The sequence below is a fragment of the Corylus avellana genome, chromosome 7 (genome assembly GCF_965113065.1).
Source record: "Corylus avellana chromosome 7, dhCorAvel1.hap1.2, whole genome shotgun sequence".
In the NCBI taxonomy this organism is placed as follows: domain Eukaryota; kingdom Viridiplantae; phylum Streptophyta; class Magnoliopsida; order Fagales; family Betulaceae; genus Corylus; species Corylus avellana.
The window spans coordinates 5,171,421-5,196,970 of record NC_142496.1 but is presented as its reverse complement, the minus strand read 5'-3'; the positions used below and the strand labels follow the sequence as shown (position 1 = coordinate 5,196,970).

Sequence of the window (25,550 nt, the reverse complement as noted above, 5' to 3'; positions counted from 1 at the left end):
AGACTTTCAAATTATCATAGCGGTAAATTTCCATATTTGATAAATTAGGCATGGCTTACATGTGTCCCACCCTCCTCTCAAGCACCCATAAAACATTCAAAATTACTTTCATTTTTATGTTATACAGTAAGACATTCAAAACAATTTGTATACAATAGTTATGAACTATTCGATTCCACAAATAATATGTATATAAAGACGGGAAATTATTTTATTTCAAATAAAAAAACATATATGAACAAGTATTATTTGGTTATAGATGAAAAATAAAAAAATAAAAAATCAAATAGTATAGATAATTTATATATTGAAAAATGAAAGAAAAACCATGGTTTGTATATAGTTTATTTTCTATGTCATTTTGTTGAATTTTTAAATAATTTTGTATAAAACAACTTGATGCACTTGAAGAGAAAAATATAAAGATATTTTGGGAAGAGTAAAAATAATTCATTTAGAAATGCCTAGGAGTAAAAAAACATACGAGAATCTCTTACATTCCCAAAAGAGAAATTGACATTACATTCCTAGAAACATGGATGCCAATTGCCAACCATAAATGTTAGATTATGTTAACCAAGGGTAAATTTCGGACAAAAATTAGTTATAAACTGATTTACAATTTATTTTTTTACAAACTAATTTAATAGAGTGATATGTGTTTCTTAGCATGCGAGAAACATATGTTTTTTTAATGAGAAATGCTATAGTATAATAAAAATACAATTTTTGGCCCATAAAAGTCCTAGGTGGCAAAAGGTTATAGGCTCCATCGGTAGTTGCTGCGGTCCCACCTATTGATTGGCTTATAATCTCTTGCCACCTAGGACTTTATTGTCTTTTTATTGCACTATAACATATAAGACACATATCATTTTATTAGATTGGTTTGTAGCTAATTTTTGTCCGTAAATTTCTATTTACCCAAAAACCAAAAAGCATTTATGGGTTAAAAAAAGAATTATGAGAGTGATCTTGAGGACTTTCAAATTATAGATAGCAGTAAATTTATAGATTTGATGATTCACTGCATGTTTTACGATCGTTTTTTCGGGTAAAATTTGTAGGAGAATGAATGCATTTATGGGTAAAAAAAAGAGCTATATGTATTTAGAGGGTTTGAAATAATGGATAGCGGTAAATGTGGAACATTGTTTTTACCATTTGTAAACTTCACCCACCTTTCCCTTTTCAGTCATATTCTTTTCCGTGTTGCTTCAGTCTTCACCCCATTTTTTTCTCTATCTACTCTCAGACAACCAAGACAAAAAGCCACCATCTTCTCTCTATCTCTCTCTAGAATTCAATTCCTTCACTTTCTCTCTCTAGAATTCCAGTTCCTCATCTTCAATGTCAGTCTCAGCAGCCCTGGTGCTATGCTAGGGCTCTGAAACTGCAAAATGGTGTTCAAGGGGCGCTTCTTCTCCTCCTCCAAGAAATCCGACTCCTCCAGCCCCGACGGATCCAACTCCAACTCCCCCCGATCCCTCGCCTCCAACTCCCCGCTCCGATCTGACAAGAAGAAGCCCAAATCCTCCTCCAAGGACGACAACCCCTCTACTTTCCGCCAGACGCAAGCGAAAGATGGACTCAAGAAGAAAGATTCCAAGGACAAACAAACTATAACGCCAACTCAAACCCCGTCAAAACCCACTAAAACTTTCGGGTCGGGGTCTGGGTCCAAGGAGAAGAAGGTGGCTACACCGGCGGAGCCTCTCTCGCAGGTGTCGCCGATACTGGCGTCGTCTCTGGGATTGAATAGGATAAAGACTCGATCAGGGCCGTTGCCGCAGGAGAGCTTTTTTGGGTTTAGAGGCGGCGGCGGTGGCGACAAGGGCTCCGCGCTCGGCGCCAGTAATTTGTCCAGGCCCGGAAACGCCGATGCCGGCTCCGGTACGGGTTCCGGGAGTGGAGGGAAGAAGAAGGAGGTGGCGGGGCCGAGTAGTAGGATGTTGGGGTTCCAAGAGCATTGGGTGGATAATGGGAGCAATTCGGATAGTATGTCCACTGGGAGTGCGCAGTCCAGGGACCAGAGCCCCAACGTGGTGGGGCGCTCGAGGTTACAGAATGGGGAGTCCTCCTCTCAAGCTGGTATGGGTTTTTGTTTTCTCTTTGATCTTTACTTGTTTTAGCAATCAAGCGGTACTCGCTGTTTATGCACGAATGCGAGCTTGTTGTTCGTTTGATCGATTGGATTGCCATGGTTTTTCCATATGTGTATGTTTTGTATCTGTTTGTTCTTTCATTAAGTTTGTATTTGTGGGATTTTGCAAATGAGTTCGTGCAGGGTAGAATGTCCAATTTCGTTATTGTTTAACCGAGAATTTAGCGTTTTGGTAGTTGAAGAATGTTCAGGTAGATTTTGTTTTTAATTTGAGAGTTTAACATTTTGGTAGTGTGAGAAGTTGAGTAACGGAGCTCTTGAAAACGGCCTATATGTGCGCCCATTTTGTAGAATTGAGCATCGGTTCCAACATTGTGTTTATAGACATGGTAGGATATTCTCGGGAGGGATTTCATGGGTGGGTTCTGTTAGATGCTACCAAAGCCATTGCTACGTGGCTTACTTTTTAAACTCATGGTTTAATCTTAGCAGCCCCCTTGTCTTCTCCTATTCCTCCTTTCTCTCCCTGTCAATCTTCGTTACTGGGGCCTGGTTGGTTTGTGGGACATTTAAATCATGAGAGTTACTCATTATTTAGAGTTTGTACTGATAAAAGTTAAAATTCCTATGATAGGGCATTATTGTTGTTTGAATATGGTTCCAAACAACAATATCCAAACCATATCCTAAAAAAAAAAAATGGTTAGGATATTTAAATACATTAATATTTAAATAAAAAATCTCAAACTGGAAAATGCCCCTGAGCATTGACTGACATAATTTTTGGTAAAATATAAATACATATTCTTAAAGTAAAAAAGTTTGATTTAGGTGCCATATTAGTACATTATTATTGTGCTTGATCTAACCTACACATGGTGTGATGAAGGAATAACGGAGTTGGTTAGATAAAGATTACAAATATTCTCAGAAACTATACTTGTTATATTTATGTGTCATCCATTTCGTTGAGGATTTTAACAGAATAGTATAAGGGCTGGATACCAGGATATTGAAAGAATTTAAATTTGGGTATTTCACAAAACAAAAACATTAAGTCTTGAAGTTGTCTCAACTTGCTAAGTGTTTTCAGCAGTGCCATTTTCTTACACTTATATGAGCAGACTACAAAGGTATGTGATGTATAGGGTGTCAAGCTACATATCTTAATCCATTGTTCTTACGGTCTTTGAACAAGAGGGAAAAAAATCATGAAACTCTTAAAATGAAGCAATGAAATTGTAACAGAAGTTATCTATGAGCAAGAGTGACTAGGTCCATGTAGAGTAGATGTTGGAAATGCTATGAGAGAAAATGTAATTTTGAACTAGATATAGAGATATGTGGAGTTTTATTTTATCTTAGTTTCTGATTTCTATTTGTGGGTGTATGGCTCACTTATAAATGTGATTTGTAAATGTTCTAGGGGATGCATACTTGTATTGAACAAACTAGGAAAAGTTCCAGGTGGTTTGTGCTTTCCAGGTGTTTTTCTTCCCCAACCATCATAAGAAAACAAACTTTGTGAGAGGAATGGTGATGAGTAGGATATTTGGATGGAAACTAATGGAAGATAGCAATGCAAATGATGAGAGCCTGAAAATGTGGTAATATATGACATGTAGTACAAATTTACAAATACAAAAATTCTTACTCTTCTCTCTCTTGTTTGAAGAGAGAGAAGCTCCAGAAAACCTTTGTGGTTTTCTTTCTCCGTCTCCTTATGAGGTTGTTTTTCTCCTCTTAGTGGATCTCCCTTTCTTTTCCCTCCTTTCTCCTCCCTTGGTGGTTTTTCTCTTTCTCTCTCTTGTTTTCTTGGGTTTTCATCTGCAACACCATCGAATCTACGGGGTTTTGTTATCTTTCTCAGCACACGCGCCACCTCTTTGCCTTCATTGGTCTCCTCCATTCCAATCGACACCATCCACTTCTATGCGTGCACTCCATGCGCCTCCTTGGCATGCATGTGCTGCATGTATGATTGTAAATAAACCTGTCTGTTCGATAACCCACTCGGTTTAGCTCGACCCGAACTCGAGCTTGATACTGTACAAACCCGCTCGTTACTATAGAAACATGTTCGATTAGTAAATGACATATACTCGACTCTCTCTTGAAAACTTGATAGGGGCTCGTGAGCTTAGCTTGTTTTAAAAGCTTGACGAGATCGTTTGCCCAACTCGTTAGCTCGTTCATATATATTGTATACATATACAAATATATATTAATATATTACTAAAAATTAGTTATATAAATTTAAGTATGCATATTAGTAATTAAGTAATATATGTTATATAGGTTACTTAATATTTATATGTATGTATTAGTCAACATACTATCTAGTTAGTTCATAGACTAACATATTATCTAGTTACTTAATATTTAATAGCCTGGCTTGAGTTGAGCCCGGCTCAGCTCAAATAACATGCAGATTTTTCTCTTTATTTAGTTGTTACTGCACTGACTTGGTAATATTGGGCTTATTGTTATGTTGCCTAGCCCTTTTCTGGGTTTTGGTTTGATGTATTCTTCCCCTTTTCCCTTCCCTTGTATATTGCTTAGAAAAAAAAAAGAAAAAAAAGGGACTATGTATCACAATTTCAGGTGCAATTGCTACATGTTTCTTGGTCGTTTGCATTTTTGCTTCGCAAATCTTCCCCCATTTATTGTGTTTTCCTTTTAAATGGAATTGAGATGTTTAGGAAATGGAATTGATTTTCCAGGGTATGATTCTTTTTTTCCTATTACAAGCTCAAATAGAGTCCCATTAATTAACATGGTACTCATGGTACATTGTTTTCGGAGCATAACTTGTCCCACTTATTCTGCTGCACATCTGTTATAGTATCAAATAACAATTTTTGGACCTACTGTCTAATTTGCCTAATTTATAGAAAGAAAAGTGGTTGACATGCTGCTGACCTGAAAATACACATTTCCAGAAGTTGATATGAACCTTCTCTTGTGGGCGTAGGCATTTACTTTTGCATTCAAATATTTTGCTGAAAATCTTTTTTCTTCTTCTTTGCCTCGCTTTTTTTCCAAATAAAATATACTGCTTTTATTTAGGGTGTATGCAAGATTAGAACTTTTGCATCATTTTAAACTTTGGTCATTCTATGATAGATTCAATTATTGAAACGATTCAGTTGTGGTTTCATTTCTTCTAACTAACTGGCATATTTGTTACGTGTTTCTCAAAAATTGCTTTTGATATTTTGAATCACCTACCAGGGCGCTATGAATCATCATGGGGTCAGTCTGGAGGGTTAATCAGTCCAGATGTTTGTACACCAGAGGTACTGGTGAAAATATTTTTATTGATGATAACCATGCAATTGTTTTATCTGATTTAGTGATTATATTTTCTATTCATTATTTACTTTTCACAATATAGTTGATGGCTTGAATATTTGCTTCCAGACTGCATATGACTGTGACAATCCAAAGGAGTCTGAGTCTCCCCGTTTTCAAGCCATACTACGTGTTACAAGTGCACCTAGAAAGAGGTTTCCTGCTGATATCAAAAGTTTTTCTCATGAACTAAATTCCAAGGGTGTTCGCCCTTTCCCATTTTGGAAGCCTCGAGGCTTAAATAACTTGGAGGTACTTAAGTTTCTCTTTTGCATTAAATTTTCTTGCAAATGATAAATACAGCTCGGGAAGATTCATTTATTTTTTTATTTCCCTGCTGTTCTATGCAGGAAATATTGGTTGTCATACGGGCAAAATTCGACAAAGCAAAGGAAGAAGTAAACAATGATCTGGCTATTTTTGCAGCAGATCTGGTCGGAATTCTTGAAAAAAATGCAGATAGTCATCCTGACTGGCAGGAAACTATTGAGGACTTGCTGGTTTTGGCTCGGAGCTGTGCTATGACATCTCCTGGGGAGTTTTGGCTTCAATGTGAAAGCATAGTTCAGGAATTGGATGATAGGCGTCAAGAACTTCCACCGGGTATGCTGAAACAGCTTCATACCCGAATGCTTTTCATTCTCACAAGGTGTACCAGATTGTTGCAGTTCCACAAAGAAAGTTTGGCCGAGGATGAACATGTTATTCACTTTCGTAAATCTAGCATCCTGCATCCTGTGGAAAAACGAATTCCTCCCAGCATGGGAAGGGAGTCCAAGACTTCTAGTGCTACAAAGGTCTCAAAGGCTCTTTCAGCTAGGAAATCTTACAGTCAGGAGCAGCATGGCTTGGATTGGAAGAGAGACCATGTCATACAGCCAGAAAAGTTTCTCTTACCTCCTGCAGATGACACTTCAAAGAACTTGGAGTCTCCCTCAGGCAGGAACCGGATTGCTTCGTGGAAGAAACTTCCATCTCCAGCAGGAAAAAGCACAAAAGAAGCTGCTCCGTTGAAGGAGCAGAATGAAGGTAAAAGTGAATCTTTCAAGACATTAACCAACAGGAGGGGGATTTCTGACACAGATTTGGATCCTGCTAAGCCTCCCGAGCTTCCTTCTGCGAAAGATTCTCTTGAACATACTTCAAAGCACCAGCACAAAGTTTCTTGGGGTTACTGGGGAGATCAGCAAAATATTTCTGATGAAAGTTCAATAATATGTCGCATTTGTGAGGAGGAGGTCCCTACTTCAAATGTGGAAGACCATTCAAGAATTTGTGCCATTGCTGATCGATGTGATAAGAAGGGTCTAAGTGTCAATGAGCGTCTTGTCAGAATTTCCGAAAGTCTTGAGAAGATGATGGAATCATTTGCACTGAAGGATATTCAACATGTAGTAGGAAGTCCAGATGTTGCAAAAGTATCAAATTCAAGCGTGACAGAAGAATCTGATATTCTCTCTCCAAAACTCAGTGATTGGTCCCGTAGAGGCTCAGAGGACATGCTTGATTGTTTTCCTGAAACTGATAATTCTGTGTTAATGGATGATATGAAAGGTTTACCTTCAATGACATGTAAAACTCGTTTTGGCCCAAAATCTGATCAAGGAATGACAACATCATCTGCTGGTAGCATGACACCTAGGTCTCCGTTGTTGACACCAAGGACCAGTCAGATTGACTTGCTCTTGGCAGGAAAGGGTGCCTACTCTGAGCATGATGATGTTCCACAGGTATTTACCTTGTCTTATTTGGTTCGTTGTTTGGGGAGTTGCAGTACCACTCATTACTATAAGTGGTGAAATATGTGATTTCCTGGTTTTTCATTTGCCAATAGCCTTAGGGCCTAATGTCATTTTAATCTCCCATAACCATCTTCTGGTGGTCGAGGCTGCGGGTTCACATCCCATTAGGTGTCCAAGTTAATTACCAAGCCAGGAAAAAAACAGAGAGCTGGTATCTCAATCGAGTTTTAATTAAAACTTTCAAACTTCAACCTTTTAGCTTGTGGATTTCACATTTAATGGGAGAAATGAAGAAAGAACATCTATAATATTGTCAAGAGACGGCTATGGCTTCAACCTTTTAGCTTGTGGCTTTCCCGTGTATGTGGGTTGCGCCCCTCTGCGCTTTTTATATCATTATTACTTATCAAAAAAAGATTGTCAAGAGATGTCTCAAATAACATTTAACTGCTCTTTTATCCTAAAGTGGCTTAGAAGAAAACTCTTAACATAACAGAGCGAATGTTTCTCATCAGTGCGGATCAACAACATTTAAGTAGTCCTAAAGCTCATTTATAAGAGCTCTGATATCAAGGACATGCCTCAATAAATCCGGACATTTTCTCTGAAACACATATATTCTGTTTGTACGCATGTGCCCATGTGTAATATTAGTAGGTAGATAAAATGTAAACAAATAATACAAGAGAAACTGATGTCCAGAATTAGATTTAAGAACTGAATTTGGATTTGATTATCGATGATATGCAATAAAGCAATGTCTGACACAAAGCCAATCACCAGCCTGATTTAAAAGGTTTGGTTTTGATACTGGATTTGACTGATCTGTACCAATCCAATTTTTTTTGTTAAAAATGAAAATTGAAATTTTTGGGATAGGTAATTAGTAATGTGGCTACTTTTAGAAACATCATATGTCTGAAATGATGGGATTGCTGTGAATGGTGTTGGCTCGTGAGGGAGCGGTACAGAGGCCTGGTTTAGGCCGTTGACGGTGTTGATTACCATGGGATATTTGGGTTTTTTCTACGTAGAAGGAAAGGTGTTTGAGATTCGGTCAAAGGTTTTAGGACATTGGTTTCTTTTATTTCTCGAACTGGCCAAAGGTTAGTTTTTGGCATGATGTGTGGTGTGGAGATAGTCTGTTGAAAATCTCTTATACTCAGAGAAAACATGCGTGGGTGGCGGATAGCATGCAGGTTCGAGAGGGGATTATTTAGTGAAATGTAATTTTTACTAGACCAGTTTCGGATTGGGACGTGGAGGTAGTAGTATCTTTCTTTGAGAGTCTGTATTCTTTCAAACTAAGACAAGGAGAGGAGGATAGAATAGGATGAAGTCCTTCCAAAAGGAGCAAGTTTGAAGTTAAGTTGTTTTATCAAGTGTTACTAGCCATAATGGATCATTTTTTCCTTGGAAGAGTATATGGAGAGTCAAGGCGCCATCACGGGTGGCCTTTTTGTGTGGACAACATCAATAGGAAAAATATTGACGCTTGATAATTCGAGAAAGAAATGTTGTGATGGTTGAATGGTGTTGCATGTGCAAGAAGAGTGGGGAGTTCATTGATCATTTACCAATTCATTGTGAAGTAGTAGGGAATTATGGAGCTCTGTTCTTAATTTGTTTGGTGTAGAGTGGGTTATGTCAAAAAGGGTGATCAACTTGTTGGTCAGTTCGGGAGGACAGTTGGACATGGTACAACTATGAAAGTATTGGGGTTGATTCTATTGTGTTTAATGTGGTGTTTTTGGCAAGAGAGGAATGCTTAGAGTTTTGAAGATGTAAAGACTCTGGTGATAGAGTTGCGGAAGATTATGTTTAACACTTTCTATACTTGGATATGTGCACATCATAGTTTGCTCGTTTCTAGTTTTGCAGATTTTTTGAATTTGTGTTCGCCTTTTTCTTCAAATTAGGGTTTCTCTTATGTACTTCCTATGTACTAGAGTTGCGCCCCTTCAAATTAGGGGTTCTCTTATGTACATTCTGGACCATGTCCGACGATTGGACCACGTGAAATAGGTTCTTGTCAAAATGGCATAAGCAATCAATGAAGAAGAAGATGGTCCATGGACTCCGCATTCCTCTTACGCAGGCAACATCTGTCCACCACAATAACATACCACTTTTTGAGGTTATCCATGGTAAGGATCTTACCTAAAGCTGGCAACCAAGCAAAAATGGCTGCCGTCAACAAAGCCTTAGTCTGCCAAGCACTCTTCCAAGGGAAGCGACAAACCTTCACTACAAACCTAGGAATAATAGAAGGATCTAATCTTAAACAATCCTCTTTTGGAGGGGACCCACCATAGCTTATCTTCACGTCCTTGTCTCACTCTAGCTAAATACAACATCCTGAAGAATGAGACAAAAACATTCACCTCCCAATCAGGAGCTTCTCTAACAAAGTTCACATTCCACTGCTCCACTATGCCATTTAAATCTGGAATGGCTTCCTTAAGGGCCACATCCTCACACCATTGACTATGTCAAATCCTAATGTTGGAGCCATCTCTCACCTCGAATTTGGCCTGACACGAAAATTTTATTCAACCCCTCATAATGTTCTTCCATAACCCCACCCCAAACGCTTCAGAAGGCTCAATAGAACACCATCCACCCCATGCATTGCCAAACTTAGAGTTCACAGCCGCTCTCCACCAAGCCTCTCTCTCATGCATATAGCGCCAAAGCTATTTACCTAAGAGAGCACGATTAAATGAAAGTAAGTCCCGAATTCCCATTCCTCCCTTAGAGAACGACAAACAAATATTGGACCGGCTAACTAGGTGCTATTTGAACTCTTCACCTAGCTCACCCTATAAGAAATCACGGTCGAGCTTCCCAATACGGTTGGCAACACTCACTGGGATAGAAAAGAGGAACATGAAATACGTAGGCAAGTTAGAAAGTGTGCTCTTCATAAGGTTAACCCTACCACCCTTGGACCAGTACATCATTTTTCAACTAGCCAACCGACGCGCTATCTTTTCAATAACGCTGTCCCAAATATGCTTCGCCTTAGTCTTCACTGGCAAAGAGGAAACCCCACAACCTAGAATAGTGTAGCAATGCTTCACCAGCAAAAAGTCCCTTGATTATGGTTTCCCAATAGTGTAGCAATGCTTCTTGTTTCTAGGAAAATATATATTTTATTATTATTTTTGAAAAATGGGTTGACTTTACTTTTTCTCAAGGTGGCTGAATTCAATTTTGAATTTATAATATTGCAGTGAGTTTAGTTTCATAGTTGATGATAATTTTAATGATTTCCACTTCGCACAAGATCGTTCCTACACAACATTGTCAATTGTGGCTTATTGAGACAGATTAGGTTTGATGTGACACTTGTAATAATAACATAAATAGCGTAGACTATTTTAATTTAAAATGATGAGCTTTTTTTTATAGGAAAAATTACAGTTTACCCCCATAAAGTTGACAGCGTTTTTCAATTCGAACATTAAAGTTTCAATTTTTGCAATCTACCCCCCCAAAGTTCCAAATTTTTGCAATTTGACCAATTGTATCCAAAGCTTCCCATATTGCCCTTAATTTTTATTTTTTTATTTTTTATAAAAAATTTTTAAAAAAATTCGGGGTGGCCGTAGCCACCCCTTTGGCCATCTGGCCATTTTTGCACCCCCAAATTTGTTTTTTTTCTTCATAAAAAAAATTTTTAAAAAAAAATTAGGGGCAATATGAGAATTTTGGTATAATATTGGTCGAATTGAAAAAAAATTGGAACTTTGTGGGGGTGGATTGCAAAAATTGAAACTTTAGTGTTTGAATTGAAAAACGCTGTCAACTTTGGAGGGTAAACTGTAATTTTCCTTTTTTTTTACTATAATTGTTGAGGGTATTGATGGTTAGGATCAGTTGGATTATCATCATTACTATTGTTATTATTATTATTATTACTAGTTACATTATTATTTCGTTTCTCTTTGTAATGTGTTCCTTCTCATGTGAGGGTCAGATTTTTAATTCCCTACCGATTTGCAGTTTAGTTGCATAACAAGTTTGGCTATCACAAAAACTTCCCTCTTCCATTATTTTTTCTATTTGCAAGGCTATATTAAAAAATTAAAAAAAAAAATCTGTGGGGTGGGTTGGGGAGGTGGAGGATATTTATGCCCCTATTATGTTTAATTTTTTTTTTTGGTTTTTTTTTTTTGTCTGTGGGGTGGGTTGGGGAGGTGGAGGATATTTATGCCCCCTATTATGTTTTTTTTTTTTTTTTTTTTTTTTTTTTTTTTAAAAAAAAAAAAAAAAATTGCCTCTTTGTGGCCAATGTTTATCCTAACCAATAGTTGAATAATCTATTTCAGATATATATTTTTTTTTTTAAAAAAAATTATAGTCTGTATCAGCTGTGGAAGTGTATCCCATCTTATTGTGTTCTCTGACCACGTAGTTGTTCCAGTCCACATGTCACATTTTTCTTCATTCTGGTAAAAAAATTTATACCTATTGAAAAGAGAAGCATATTTGGGCTAGAGTGTGTGGCTGTTACCACAAGGTCAAAAGTTCAAGCCCCTTCCCCTAGATATTTTTTATTAAATCTTTTAATAAATCTGAAAAAGAAAGCTGTTGAAAGATAATATATATATATATAAAAGAAAGGATGACCAAGAAAAGACATGGTTATTGTCAAATGATACACATCTCCAAAACTGATGGACCTTTAAAAACAGAGGCATACTATGTACTGTTTTCTCATAATTTAGCATTGTACATTCCAGGAAAAAGTTGCTTCTACCTGTAAATTAGCACCTATTTGCTCCCTTGGCAACCCAAGCCCATAAAGAAAAGGAAATAATTTCTCGAGCAACATTGCATCAAAAGATATGAACCCATACTTTGATTCCAAACTTTAGATCTGTCTAAAAGGTTATTCCAAAGTTATTTTGCAAATGGACCTTTTTAGCAGCTCTATATGCAGTTTGAGTGGTGGTGCAAGGCAATAAGGTCTACTCCCAAGGTGTAGGTATTTGTTAATCATTCAATTGCAGTTTTTATTTATTTATTTTTGTGTCTAAAATGGCATTCTGAAGGAGATAGAAGGGACCATCAAATAATGGTAGCTCTGTTGACAATGTGATTTAGATTGTCGTCTTTGGTCTTTCTGTACCAACGTACTGTTTGCTTATATTATTAGCGCATTTGTACATTTTGAATTTGTAGAAAGGTATGTTGTTTGATTTATGAACTTATGGGCAGAGTCAATCTATATTAGCTAAAATATATAATAAGACTGCAAATGCATGTTGGTTTTTTTATATAGTTTGTAGTAGTGTTCCACATGGTAGTTGTTTGAATTCTCACTTTGTTGACTTGCTGATACCCAACCATTAGTCTGTGTAAAAGTTTCACTATTTATGTTGTCTTTTTAAAATTCCTTATGGTCAATGCAGATGAATGAACTTGCTGATATTGCAAGATGTGTAGCAAATACACCTTTGGATGATGATCGCACTTTACCATATTTATTAACTTGTCTTGAAGACTTGAGGGTTGTCATTGACCGCAGGAAGGTTGATGCGCTTACAGTGGCGACATTTGGGGCACGCATTGAGAAGTTGATTAGGTGAGTACTTTGCTGCTGTATTTCTTGAATGTTTCAAATTAAAAATCACAGAGGGCATCAGATTTACTATGAATGGTTCTGAAAAGTTTGTTCAGCACTTTTACTTATCAAAAAAAAAGTTTGTTCAGCACTTTCTATTGCTGAAGTATCTGTACCCATGGCTTCTGATTGGAAGGGTTTAAATTGATTCTGTACGTGAAATTATTAACGTGGTAAATTATGATTTTCTAGGGAGAAGTATTTGCAGCTTTGTGAGATGGTGGATGATGAAAAGGTTGACATAACCAGTACTGTAATTCATGAAGACGCTCCTTTGGAGGATGATGTGGTTCGAAGCTTGAGAACAAGCCCTATACATTCTTCATCCAAGGACCGTACCTCTATAGATGACTTTGAGATTATAAAGCCAATCAGTCGTGGAGCATTTGGAAGGGTTTTCTTGGCTAAAAAGAGAACAACAGGGGACCTATTTGCGATAAAGGTACCAAGTCTGCTGTTGCTTCTATTACTTCTTTTGAAGTTAGAACTTTTTTATCCTCAATAAATCATGCCCTACCAGTATGATCTGCATGGGTTACTATGATCTTTTGATAAGCACATAGGTTACTATTATGCATCACAATAAATAGAATATAGTGCCCTTCATCCCCATTCCTATTCCCGCTCTTCAAACTAAACAATCTGCATTTTAAGTGACCTATGTGGGACCACTAATGGTTGCTTGTGCACTTCTTAAATAAAATTTGACGCATTTTTTTTTCAGGGTAAATGGAAATTTGTCATAGTTTGACTCATTGCCTAATAATTTGGCACAGACCTTGTATTGGTACATTGCGAGATGTTATGAACGTTCTAACATTTACCACATTATCATGCGAGAGGCCTTTGGTTCAAATGGTTGTTAACCCCATTACAATGATATGATGATGAGTTTAAGTTCCATTTAGTGAAGTTGTCAAAAATCTGTACTCTAAGTGATTGTAGCGTATGCTATGGAGAGGGAGGTTCTATGGAGATCGGTGCTGGACAATAAATATGATAGTTTGCGGGGAGGTTGCAGGGCCTTTTTGTGCAGAAGTGAGGAAATGTGTAAGGAAGGGGTGGGAAGGTTTTTCTAAATTTGTGAGGTATGAGGTGGGAGATAGATTTGTTTGAGAAGCTTCTTCTAATCTTTCGTTTTGTTGTTTTCTTTACATATTTAAGTTTCACTTGTGGTTTTATCTTCCCAGATTTTTCTTTCTTGACATAGCCTAATGAATTCTGTTTTCATTTTTCTCCTATGCTTTGTTTTGGGTGCATCAGAGAATAGTATCTTATGTTCTTTTTTGCCAGGTTTTATGAGGCAGCCTAACTCCAACTTTTATGCTTGTATGTTGTCATTGAGCTGTGAAGAATCTTAGTTTTTAATTGCATCTGATATTTGTGCGATTTGCAACAGGTTCTTAAAAAGGCAGATATGATCCGTAAGAATGCTGTTGAAAGTATATTAGCAGAACGTGATATTTTAATTTCAGTCCGCAATCCTTTTGTGGTGAGCAGGTCTAGCTAGCTTAGCATTTTTTCCTTTGCTTGAGAATTTTTAATTCATTATAACATGAATGGTTCATTATCAGGTTCGCTTCTTTTATTCTTTTACATGTCGTGACAACCTGTATCTTGTGATGGAGTATCTAAATGGAGGAGATTTGTATTCGTTATTGAGAAATTTGGGCTGCTTAGATGAGGATGTTGCTCGTGTATATTTAGCAGAAGTTGTAAGTATATTTTTGTTTTTGAAATGTGATTATTTCTTATTCTTATGAAAGAAAATGACTATTGTTTATGTTATAGCGTGATTCTAATACCTGTGGACCTTTTTTGTTTTTTTTTTGGGGGGGAGTTGGGACAGGTGCTTGCTTTGGAATATTTACATTCTCTGCGCGTGGTTCATCGTGATTTGAAGCCTGATAATCTGTTGATTGCACATGATGGTCATATTAAGGTGACAATAACTTTTATTTTTTTGTTCTCCTATTTGAGGCAGATTGTCGAGGTTGCACATCCTAATGTTTCTAGCTTACTGATCTCAACATAGATAGATTAGATGGTATAAGCAGAACCATGACGAATTTATTGGTTCCCCCTAGAGTTAGTAATGGGTCAACCAACAGAATAGATGCAAAAGATTCGCCAATTACTTTATTTCAATTATTGCATTATAAAAGATTATTTTGCTTCCTTTCAGCTGCATAGAAAGAAAAGAAAACGAGAAAAAAAAAAAAAACAGATGGACCGTTTTTGTTTGGTTATGGTTGACTCGGGTGAATTTGATTATTGTACTTCACTATTTAATATTGACTTGGCCCTTAACAAGGTATTTAGATTCAATTTACTCATACCCAGCCAAATAATTGTTTTAAAAAAGTCTGATACATTCAGTGTGCATTAGATGGTAGTCTGTGCTTGTCGTTAAGTTCCCCAGTATTAGATGGAATGGTGTCTAGTGATTCTTTTTAGTTTATTTTATCTTTTTTCTTTCTGTCTGTTTTGCCGCAGCTTATGGTGAAAAATTGAAAGTTGATAGAATGTTGGCTTAATGTTTTATTCAATAAAGTTTTTTTTTTTTTTTTCCTTATTTTAATATAATACCCGCCTTATATTTTGGTTCTATTGTTTATTTTATAGGAGGTCTTTTGTAATCAATGTAAGTAAGGGTAGAGATGGTCTTATGGTAAGGATACAAAACGATACAAAAATTATATGAAAATATTTCTTCTTTTTTTTTGTTTCTTCTTCTTTTTTTTTTTTCTTTTTTTTTTTGGGGGTGCGGTGGTAAGGAACGGCAAGGAAAATAAAAGAATATGAGAATATCATATCAAATATGAATGTTAATTGTTGTGCTGTTGAAGCTTCCTTTTAATGTCCCTTGTTTCTGGGGTGTAACCTGATACGCTCGGTTCAGAATTGGACTACTTACAACTTCTGACCCCAGAGGGGTTGAAAGTGAAAATTTCAGGCCGAGCTAACCGCTGGGTCGGATCATGCCAAACTGACCTTGACACTGACAAAGTTGGTTGGGTGAAAAAAAAAGTCTTACACTTAAAAAGAAATGGAAAAAACTGAAGAAAGAAACAGATGTTATTCAGCAAGAGTCCAACAAACCCAGCAAGATATTCAGGGGAAAAAAAACCAAGAATTGATAAGTCTTTTCCAAAAAAAACCAAAAAGAAATTCTTGGTTTTTTTGATAAGTCTTTTTTTTTTTTTTTTTTAACTTATCAAAAAAACCAAGAATTGCAACTGAAACAAGAAAATGAAAAAACTCAGGAACACCGGTCAACAAAAACAAAATCGGCAGATCTGTCATAAGAAGGCTCACCTGAAGGCTTTTCTGTCACAAGATTGGCAGATCTTGGTCACCTGAAAGACAGAGTGACAGAAAATGACTAAGCGAGGCTGTGAAAGTGAGCAGTGAGAACAGTGAGGTAAGGGCGGTGCTGGGGCATAGATGAATATGAGAGAGAGCCTAAATTTTTTCCTTTGAGGGGCGAAAAGTGTTTTTTTTGGTACGAAAGAAAGCCAAAATGGCCAAAGTGAGGAGTACTGAAGGTGCTAGGGTTATTGGGTTAGGTTAAGAATAAGGGTAAAGGAATTATATATATTAAAGGGGGTTGGGTTGGGTTTTGTTGATTTTTCGAGCCCCTTAAACTGACTTCTGACCCGACTCTAGGTTAGAAGTTCAATTTTGACCCAACCTCGACCTCACCCTGGTGGAAATCAGTCAGGTTTGGTTGTTCGGATTGGGTAGGCGGTTTTTTCGAACATCCCTACCTGTTTCAGACATGGCTAAGCATTTCCCTGGTCTTTCCTATGTTGCCTTATTCAGCAACGTGAGACATTAATATAGCCATGAAAATATTGCTATTTGATCCTTAGTTGTGCCATTTGGTTTTTTGGAGCACTGTCAGCTGGTAAATTATTGTCTAGTGTTCTGAAAAATGCTTTTGCCATATGTCATTGCTTCTGCAGTATGTTACCTTTTCCTATTTTTTTTTTATATATATATATATATGTTATGTATGTATGTATATATACCTATCCAAAAAAAAAAATGTATGTATGTATGTATGTACAGACAGATATATGCATGCCTATGTACATTCACACACACACCCCAACACCCACTCACGGCCACACCCATACACAAACGCAATGGAATTATGGAAAAAATTCTTTTTATGAGTTATCTGGATCTAGCATAACATAATGTGATATATGTTTAATGCATCAATTTGTTAAATTCATAAAAGTTTAAGAGGTCAATATTCAGAATTGACCTGGTGAAGTATGGTCCTAGGAGGGTTGAATAGTGTATGGTCCATTTCGAGAGTTCTTGCATAAAGAGGCAGTTCTCAAGACTCAAACTTAACGCACTTGCACATGAGACAAAAATATTAGCATTAAGTAAGAGAAACTTGCACTTGCACAAATTTTAATAGATAACGGAAAATATTAGTATTAAGAAAGAGAAACTTGTGCCTTCCCTTTGCTTAGCTGGTTTTAAGCTCCTTTTTTTAAATCATATATTAGGTTCACGCGACCTTGAGACTCACTGTTTAGAACATTGCTTTTATGGGTAGGTTTTTGTTTGTATTGAAAACTATCATTCCCTAGAAACTTATAAAGAGTTCCTTTGTTCCACCTGTGCAGTTGACGGACTTTGGACTTTCTAAGGTTGGTCTGATCAACAGCACTGATGACTTGTCTGGTCCCGCAGTCAGTGGGGCATCCCTACTTGGGGAAGATGAACCTCAGTTATCTGTATCCGAGCATCAGCGAGAAAGGAGGAAAAAACGTTCTGCTGTGGGTACACCAGATTATTTGGCACCAGAGATACTTTTGGGAACAGGACATGGTTTGTATACCATTTTCTTTGTTTAAGGTGCTATGGTTTTTTTTTATTTTTTTTTATTTTTTATTATTATATTCAACTTTAGGTTTACCTTTGGTAATCTTGAAATAAATAAAGCTTAAGCAAGGTGGATTAGTAGTAGGTATAAGAGTCAAGGTTTTCAAACTTTGAATAGACTTCAAATGAAGTGGATTGGATCTCTTAACTTTTGATGAGTCAACTTTAAAACTAAGCGGCACTCAACCTTCACGCTTCCACCCTCCCCAATACACACGTGTGCAGAAGTTTATTCTCTTCCCTTGCATTAAAGTGGTAGGATTAATATAGACCATTTAACCTTTTTCCTGCAGGTGCAACTGCTGATTGGTGGTCTGTGGGTGTCATATTATTTGAGTTGATAGTTGGCATTCCACCCTTCAACGCTGAACATCCTCAGGTTAATATCTTGCTTATTCTACTCTCCACTGGTGCTGGAAGTAACATTTACTATGCCTGAGAGATTATTTTTAAAAAGTAATTGTCTGTACAATGAGTAAATTGGGTGATATTATTGTCAAAATATTGTCTGGGACATGTAGGCAAGCCTTTGTGATTAGATTTGTTTATGACACTAAGTTACGGGTTTGAGACATAAGAAAGAATTTCATATAATTTTTAAAAGTGCCACTTGGTGCAATGAAAATACATTAAATCTCATCCAAGTTATTATTGCTGCTTACTAGAGAATGTGGCCTTGCACAGGTTGGCTCATTCAGATCGCTTAGAAGTTTTTTTTAATAAGTAATTCAATCTCATTAGAAAAGCGTAGAGGGGCACAACCTTTTATATTCAAAAAGAATACAAGAGAAAACCCTTATTTGGGAGAAAAAGAACGGAGGTCCAAAAACTCATAAAAACGCATACTATGGTGTTGTTGTCCATGTGTAAAGGGATTTGAACATAATATTTTTCAGTTCTACCACTGAAGTCTCTAGATCTTCAAAGCTCCATGCATTTCGCTCTCTCTAAATACACCATTTTAAACTCAATGGAGTCAACTTCCAAACTTCCAAAAAGATATGGCTTCCCACCTAACCTCTCCTATTCACCAACTACTCTCTCAACCTTCTTGGCATAACCCAATTAACACCGAACAAATGGAAAAGCAAACTCCATAATTCTCTTCCTACAATTGACTTCCCGCTTTTCTTCCACATAAAACACCATTCTACCACTATGATGTTCATCTTCCTTAGGTTATCCAAAGTCAAGATTTTTCTTAATATCACCATTCTCACAAAGAATGTCACTCTGGAAGGAGTCTTAACTTTCCAAATATTCTTCCAAGGAAAAGAAGAGCTAGTAGGAATGGATAACACTCACTTCAAATTCCTCCTTTTAGAAAGGATCCATTATATTTTATTCTCACCTCCTTGCCTTACTCAGAGAGAATACAATAGCTCAAAGAAAGAAGAGATAAAATCCACCTACCAAACATGCACTAGTTTGGTGAAAAAATTATATTCCATTGAAAAGATTTTCATTTTGGAACTGCATATGATCCTCCACGCACGCGTCCTTACAACGTGCAATACTAAGTGAGTTCAGATAAGAAATCTTCAGGGGCTGTTCCCCAAATCATGCCAACCTGACATTGGACCCATCTCCCACCTCATTTCTAACAAATCATGTACTTAGAAGTTATGGCGTGATAAGCTGGTTTTTATTTGCAAGATTGGTTTTCCTCCTCAAAAGTAGATGATAAATAATACTTCATCATAGGATTGGGTATATTAATGTTGATTTTAGTATGTTTCCGGAAGACTCGACTTGAACTAACCTTCTAAAGGCATTAGACTAATTTTATGTATATGTTCATCAAGTTGGGTGTTGTTGATTGAGTTCTTACTTATGGCTCCCCTTTTTTTTTTTTTTTTGCTTCTAGACAATATTCGATAATATTCTCAATCGTAAAATACCTTGGCCCCGGGTACCGAATGAAATGAGCCTTGAAGCACAAGATCTAATTGATCGGTAAGAGCAGCATTTGATTGTTATTATATTTGATGATCTTCAAGGATCTAATATACGTTGAAGTTAGTATTACATGATATAAATAATGTTTTTTCATCTACAAAACAAGGACCATTAATATCTATTAATTGTTATTTGTGATCGGCTTTAATTCATGTGAGACTCGATGAGACTCTTGTTCAGAAGTTCTTATTCTTGGTCATATTATTATTTTAACTGCGCTTTGGTTTTCTTGACTAATGTGATATGATGTAGAGTTTATTAACAGCTTAAAAGCAAAAAATTTAGAGTGCTTAAAGCATCTATAATGAGCTGAGTTGAGAGCGCCCCTTCCAAGAGAGGGATGTTTGATGTGAGATCTTTCTATAGTGTCCTTGTACCTCATGAGAGCGCCCATTTCCTTGGAAGAGTATTTGGCCCCTTGAGAGTGGCCTTTTTGGCTTGGACAGCTGTCCCAGGGAAAATCCTAACCATGGATAACCTAAGGAAACAAAGTGTCTTTGTGGTTGATTAGTGTTGTGTGTAAAAGGAGTGGGGAGACTATGAATCATCTTCTTCTCCATTACGAGACCACTAGTGCTTTGTGGATTGCTATCTTCAGTCGTCTTGGGTTAGCTTGGGTTATGCCTAGAAGAGTAGTAGACCTTTTCACTTGTTGGAGATGGTTGAGAGGTAGTCCCAAGTGTGTGACTGTGTGAAAGTTAGTTCCAGCCTGCCTTTTGTGGTGTCTTTGGAGAGAAAGAAACGATAGATGTTTTAAAGATTGCGAGAGGACAGTGGCGGAACCAAAGTCTTTCTTCTTCAAACTCTCTATCTCTGAACAGCTGCCTTAGATTTTAATTTGCTTAGTTTTCATATTTTCTCAACTTGTTTTCTCTTTCTAGCTAAGTGTTTCTCTTGTATACGTGCTTAGGTTGCACCTTTTGCGCTTGTATTGATATTTCATGTACTTATAAAAAAAAATGAGATGAGTTGAAAGTTTGGAGATATTTCCTTGCCCACTTCCCTAGAATAATGACGTCATATTTTGTGATTTTTTTTTTTCTCAAATTTTGATATGCTACCAACTTCTGGAAAGTTTTAGAGGCTAACCTTTATTCCCTCACCAAATAGCATTAAATGTCTAGCGTATGTCTCAAAGCAAGACAAGAAGAACTGTCGTGGACTTGCCACAACAAAGAAATAGTATTGGATCTCATCGTGAATGGGGCCTGCTTTTGACTGGATCTGTTGATGCTGATATTGCTAATCATACTATTTGGGAAGGGGAGAAATCATAAATGATTGAAGCGTAAATTTTCAATTGCAGTTGTAGGTGGGAGGGAGGGGCTGTTGCCAGCCTGATTCTCTTTTTCCTTTCGGTTTATTAGAAGTAGATTTTTAATAAATATTATTAGAAGTAGACGGGTTTATTTTGCTAATAAGCTTTAGCTCAAATGGAGCTTCCTCCCATTGTGGCAAGATGGAGGGTGAAGGTGTGAGCCTTGATCCCACTATATAAGAAATAAGGTACAAAGTTTCTTTTGAGTTTTAGAAGATGCTTGTGTAACCTGAAATACTGCATCCATGAATGCAGTATGTTCTCATATGGGGAGCGAAATAATAAATAGACACAAATAAATATAAACCGGTCTTTCTACAGGTGTGCTCGACGGTCGCACAACCTATTTGCAGGTATGAATGATGTCAGGGATTGATAAAAGAGAGATGTATTGATATGAGAGATGTATAGTTGGGAGATATTAGCAATTAGACCTTAGTATACCCACAGTGGAGTTATTCTATAGAGAGCCCTTACTATCCAGTCCATTCTTAAGACCCCACTTTTGCATCCTTCAATAAAAATTTGACACCTCACTTAAAATCACCAAAATACACTAAGACTAAAACACCAGATTACATCTCTCTAACCCACCAACTCATAAACCACCCCACCCCTCCAGCCAAACGGCGCTGTCGGAATCCATGGAGCCATAGCTGGAACACGCACAGAGAGAGAGAGAGATAGATGATGTTGGTGGCCCAAGCACGTGGGTCTCGGCCAGAGACCCGCCGTGGGTCTGGCTGCTGACCCGGCGTGGGTCGCCGAGACTTACATGGGTCATGGCCAAACCCAACCGTGGGTCACGGCCAGACCTAGCTGTGGGTCAGCAGACCCATGACGAGTCTTTGGCCAAGACCTGCATGCCTGGGCCACCAACATCATCTATCTCTCTTGAGCAGATTCCGGCTGTGGCTCCATGGATTCCGGCGGCGGCGTTTGGCTGGAGGGGTGGGGTGGTTTACGGGTCGGTAGGTTAGACGGAGATGTAATCTGGTGTTTTAGTCTTAGTATATTTTAGTGTTTTTAAATGAGGTGTCAAATTCTTATTGGAAGTTGCAAAAGCGGGGTTTTAACGATGAACCGGATTGAAGTTTTTCTCTCTTCCATATATTTCCAAGAGATGTATCTCTTTGAATTTGTAACTTCCATAACTAAAAGTTGTGTCAATTGGTTGGTTATACATAACCCCTCAGATGAAGGTTAAAACAATTAATTCAATCAACCATTTTTCAGAATTCGAAAATATTGAATCTCTCTCAATTCTCTCTTATATTCTCTCTCAAACAGCATTTAGATTGTGGGCACGTATGTGTTGTTCTTATAATAAAACACTACCGTCAAGTTCTTTCGAATCTAGTCGTGAGAGGCATCACGATACAGTGTAAAACACTTACTAAAGATCCTTGTAGAAATGTACAAATCATATAACTCTATATTTTTTATATTTATTGTTGGAAATAATTTTGGATGGTGCACAAATTCTCATTGATATAAAATCATTATAATCTAAAAATTAATAATAAAATAAATAAGATACAAGAGATGAAAAGTAGAGTATGAAAAGATCTCACAATGTGCGATAGAATTACGCAAGAGAGTTGTCCTTAAAGGTTGATTTGTGTCTTCCGGAGTATATAACTCGATGCAATCGAATCTTTTGACATTATGAAAAGAAAAAGCTGTGAGTTGTAACTATCGGTTGTATGCGCATAGACCATTAATGCTGAACTGAGAGTTTAATAGTTTGATAGTTAAACAAGAAAATATTTGCGATAATCTATTTATTTCAGTCCTTAGTAATGCATGATGGTCTAAAGTTTTTGGTGTGTACTTGGATACAAGAATTTTATTTTGGAAAGTGGGATCAATTCAAAGTGACTGGTGCATGTGTTTTCTTGGGTATGTCGTTGTTATGATGGTTGCTTGTATATGCTGCAGTATGAACTGCTCTTACTGAACTGTTGAAATAGAATATTGATCATATGCTTGTTGTATCAGTTGCTGGTAGTACACATTAGTAAGTGCACATGTGGATGTGGATTAATTTATATGTAATATGATCGTGTCACAACCAAAACAGTTATTAACTCTGATACAACATGAGATAGCTAAGATTTCAATACATCAAAGTTATTGGCATTTGTTATATGTTAAATGTCAACTACTTTTAACATTTTATTTTCTCTGTAGTGTTGACTGATAAATGTATATTATAATAAATCATATGAAAAGACAAACTCCATTATGTGGGAATATATTGCTAGATTTAATTTGATTTTCTTCATGTAATGGCTATACTTCTGGACTCCGTACTTACGTTACCAAGATAGATTTTAGTTCTGATAATGTGTATTTAGTAAGTTCAAAGATGCGGTACATTCATTTTTCAGATTACTGACAGAAGATCCTCATCTGAGACTTGGAGCCAGAGGAGCATCGGAGGTATTTGGTTCTTAATACCCTTTACCATTATTTTTGCTTATATGTTTCCATGATACCCTTAGATGTTGAACTAATAAAAGTGAAATTTATGATCCAGGTGAAGCAACATTTATTCTTTAAAAATATCAACTGGGACACGCTTGCCAGGCAGAAGGTGCGATTGCCTGATCCATAAAATTATAGAGTTATAGATGCAATATTTCTAACTATGTTAGATGGACTACATGATTTGAAATTTGTCTCTTTTACAGGCTGCGTTTGTTCCCTCTTCAGAGAGCGCACTAGATACCAGTTACTTCACAAGTCGCTACTCATGGAACCATTCGGATGACCATGATTATCCTCCCAGTGAACCTGAGGACTCCAGTGATGCTGATAGCTTAAGTGGCAGCAGTAGTTGCTTGAGCCATCGGCAGGATGAAGTGGTATTGTATTCTAGGAACTCTTTGGACATAACAATTATGATAGAACTTCCCAGATTGTCGTAGTTATATAATATTTATATTGGTTGCTTTGCTCTTGGCAACATATTGATAAACAGGGAGATGAATGTGGGGGTCTTGCTGAATTTGATTCTGGTTCATCAGTCAATTACTCCTTCAGTAATTTCTCATTCAAGGTAGCTTTTATATCTGATTGTCCACAGAAGTTGCTCTAACTGTTATAGGCATGGTGGATACTTTAAATGTTTCTGTTTCTTAACCACCTGTGTAAGAATGCGAATAGCCTTAATTGTTTAAAGCTTTTTTGGAATGTCTGATTAGACACCTCTTTTGTGTGGCCCCAAGGGAGGCGGATACCTGTAAAAAATTTCCATTACATAAGAGGTCCCACTTTCCATGTTTAGAAAATTGGCCTTGATGGATGTGTTTCATGTGAAACTGGTTCTGTGTTGATGAAACTGGCGGATATTTTGAACCTCAAAGGGTTGGCCCAAGTGGTGAAGGGTTTGAACTTGGCGGCATCCCCAATAGGTCTAATGTTTGATTTCCCTTAGGTGTAAACAATTCTTGAGGGCCACACCTGCGGCGAAGCCGAGTCTTGGTCCAAGGGTTAACTTTCAGGAATGAGTACATGAAGTGGCTGTCTTGGGAGGTTCTTTGTCATACACTGGTGGATATTGTGGCTTTCATTTAAATTTTGAGAATGAAGGATGGTCCTGAGTTAACTAATGTTTCTGGCTTCCTGATGTCTGTTCATGCCTTAATCTAGTCTTTTATGTTTTAACTTTCTCATAGAATATTGTTCATCTAGCCTCTTATTTTAATTTTCTATTTGTTGTGGTTAACAGAATCTCTCTCAGCTCGCATCAATCAACTATGATCTGCTTACTAAGGGTTTGAAGGAGGATAACCCAACAAACCCTAATGCATGACCTATCTTCCCGTCGAAAGCTGGGATTGGGTTTTGAAATTAGGTTGATTGAAGGGCTAATCAGTGTTGTTGTATACCCTGTACATGTATGATTTCAAAACCTTCATGATTTTCATTTCATGTTTTGTATATATATATATTATGTTGTGCAGCAATTTGATTGATGTGTTGTATTCGCAGAAATATAAGAAAATGAGAGGCTGAGACTGGTTCGGGATTGTGCTCTCTCCACATAGTTAACATGCCCTACTCTGTGGAGTTTCAGTTTTAGCGTTGAGCTGTTTTGTTTCATTTTGAGAACCTTTACCCTAGTTTATATGCCTCAATGTTGGTTGCAGTCTCCTCTCATGGTGTACCTTGATTTTTTTTTTTTTTTTTTTTTCTCCATAGTAATGAGAACACACCTTTTTGTACAGTTTACCATGTAGTTTATGAACTTTCTTTTTTCTGAGCTTATGTGAAGTCCTCCCATGCTTTATTTGGAGGGATTTGCTTAGGTGCTATAAAAAACTATAGGTGATCTCTTGTTGTAGTTTTTTCAACGGGTTGGATTTAATTTTACTTGCTTTTTTTCATAAAAAGCTTGGAATTAAATTTAGATTGTTGAAAAAACTACAGAAGATCTCCTGAAGTTATTTTTACATCACATAAGCCAAATCCCGGAAAGAGTTTGAAAAGAGGTGCTATGATGGTGGTTTACTCTTCCCTCGAGCT

General features: G+C 37.0%; 1 protein-coding gene across 3 annotated transcripts; it reads left to right on the top strand.

Moving 5' to 3' along the window:
• Positions 1-1,224: 1,224 nt before the first annotated feature.
• Positions 1,225-25,292, top strand: LOC132185959 (Protein kinase superfamily protein). Of its 3 annotated transcripts, none has more exons than XM_059599781.2 (18): positions 1,230-2,091; positions 5,339-5,403; positions 5,528-5,710; positions 5,809-7,188; positions 12,621-12,793; positions 13,025-13,274; positions 14,232-14,324; positions 14,407-14,547; positions 14,682-14,774; positions 17,482-17,686; positions 18,034-18,119; positions 19,608-19,696; positions 23,411-23,462; positions 23,560-23,616; positions 23,714-23,887; positions 24,004-24,081; positions 24,754-24,922; positions 25,017-25,292. In XM_059599781.2, the coding sequence occupies exons 1-17, from the start codon at positions 1,401-1,403 to the stop codon at positions 24,835-24,837; spliced, it is 3,894 nt and encodes a 1,297-aa protein (XP_059455764.1). In that variant the 5' UTR covers positions 1,230-1,400; the 3' UTR covers positions 24,838-24,922; positions 25,017-25,292. The 3 variants fall into 3 exon arrangements, with proteins under 3 accessions (XP_059455765.1, XP_059455764.1, XP_059455766.1); XM_059599783.2 differs by having other exon boundaries at positions 2,003-2,091; positions 5,502-5,710; XM_059599782.2 differs by lacking the exons at positions 19,608-19,696; positions 24,004-24,081; positions 24,754-24,922; positions 25,017-25,292 and having other exon boundaries at positions 1,225-2,091; positions 23,714-23,804.
• Positions 25,293-25,550: the final 258 nt, after the last annotated feature.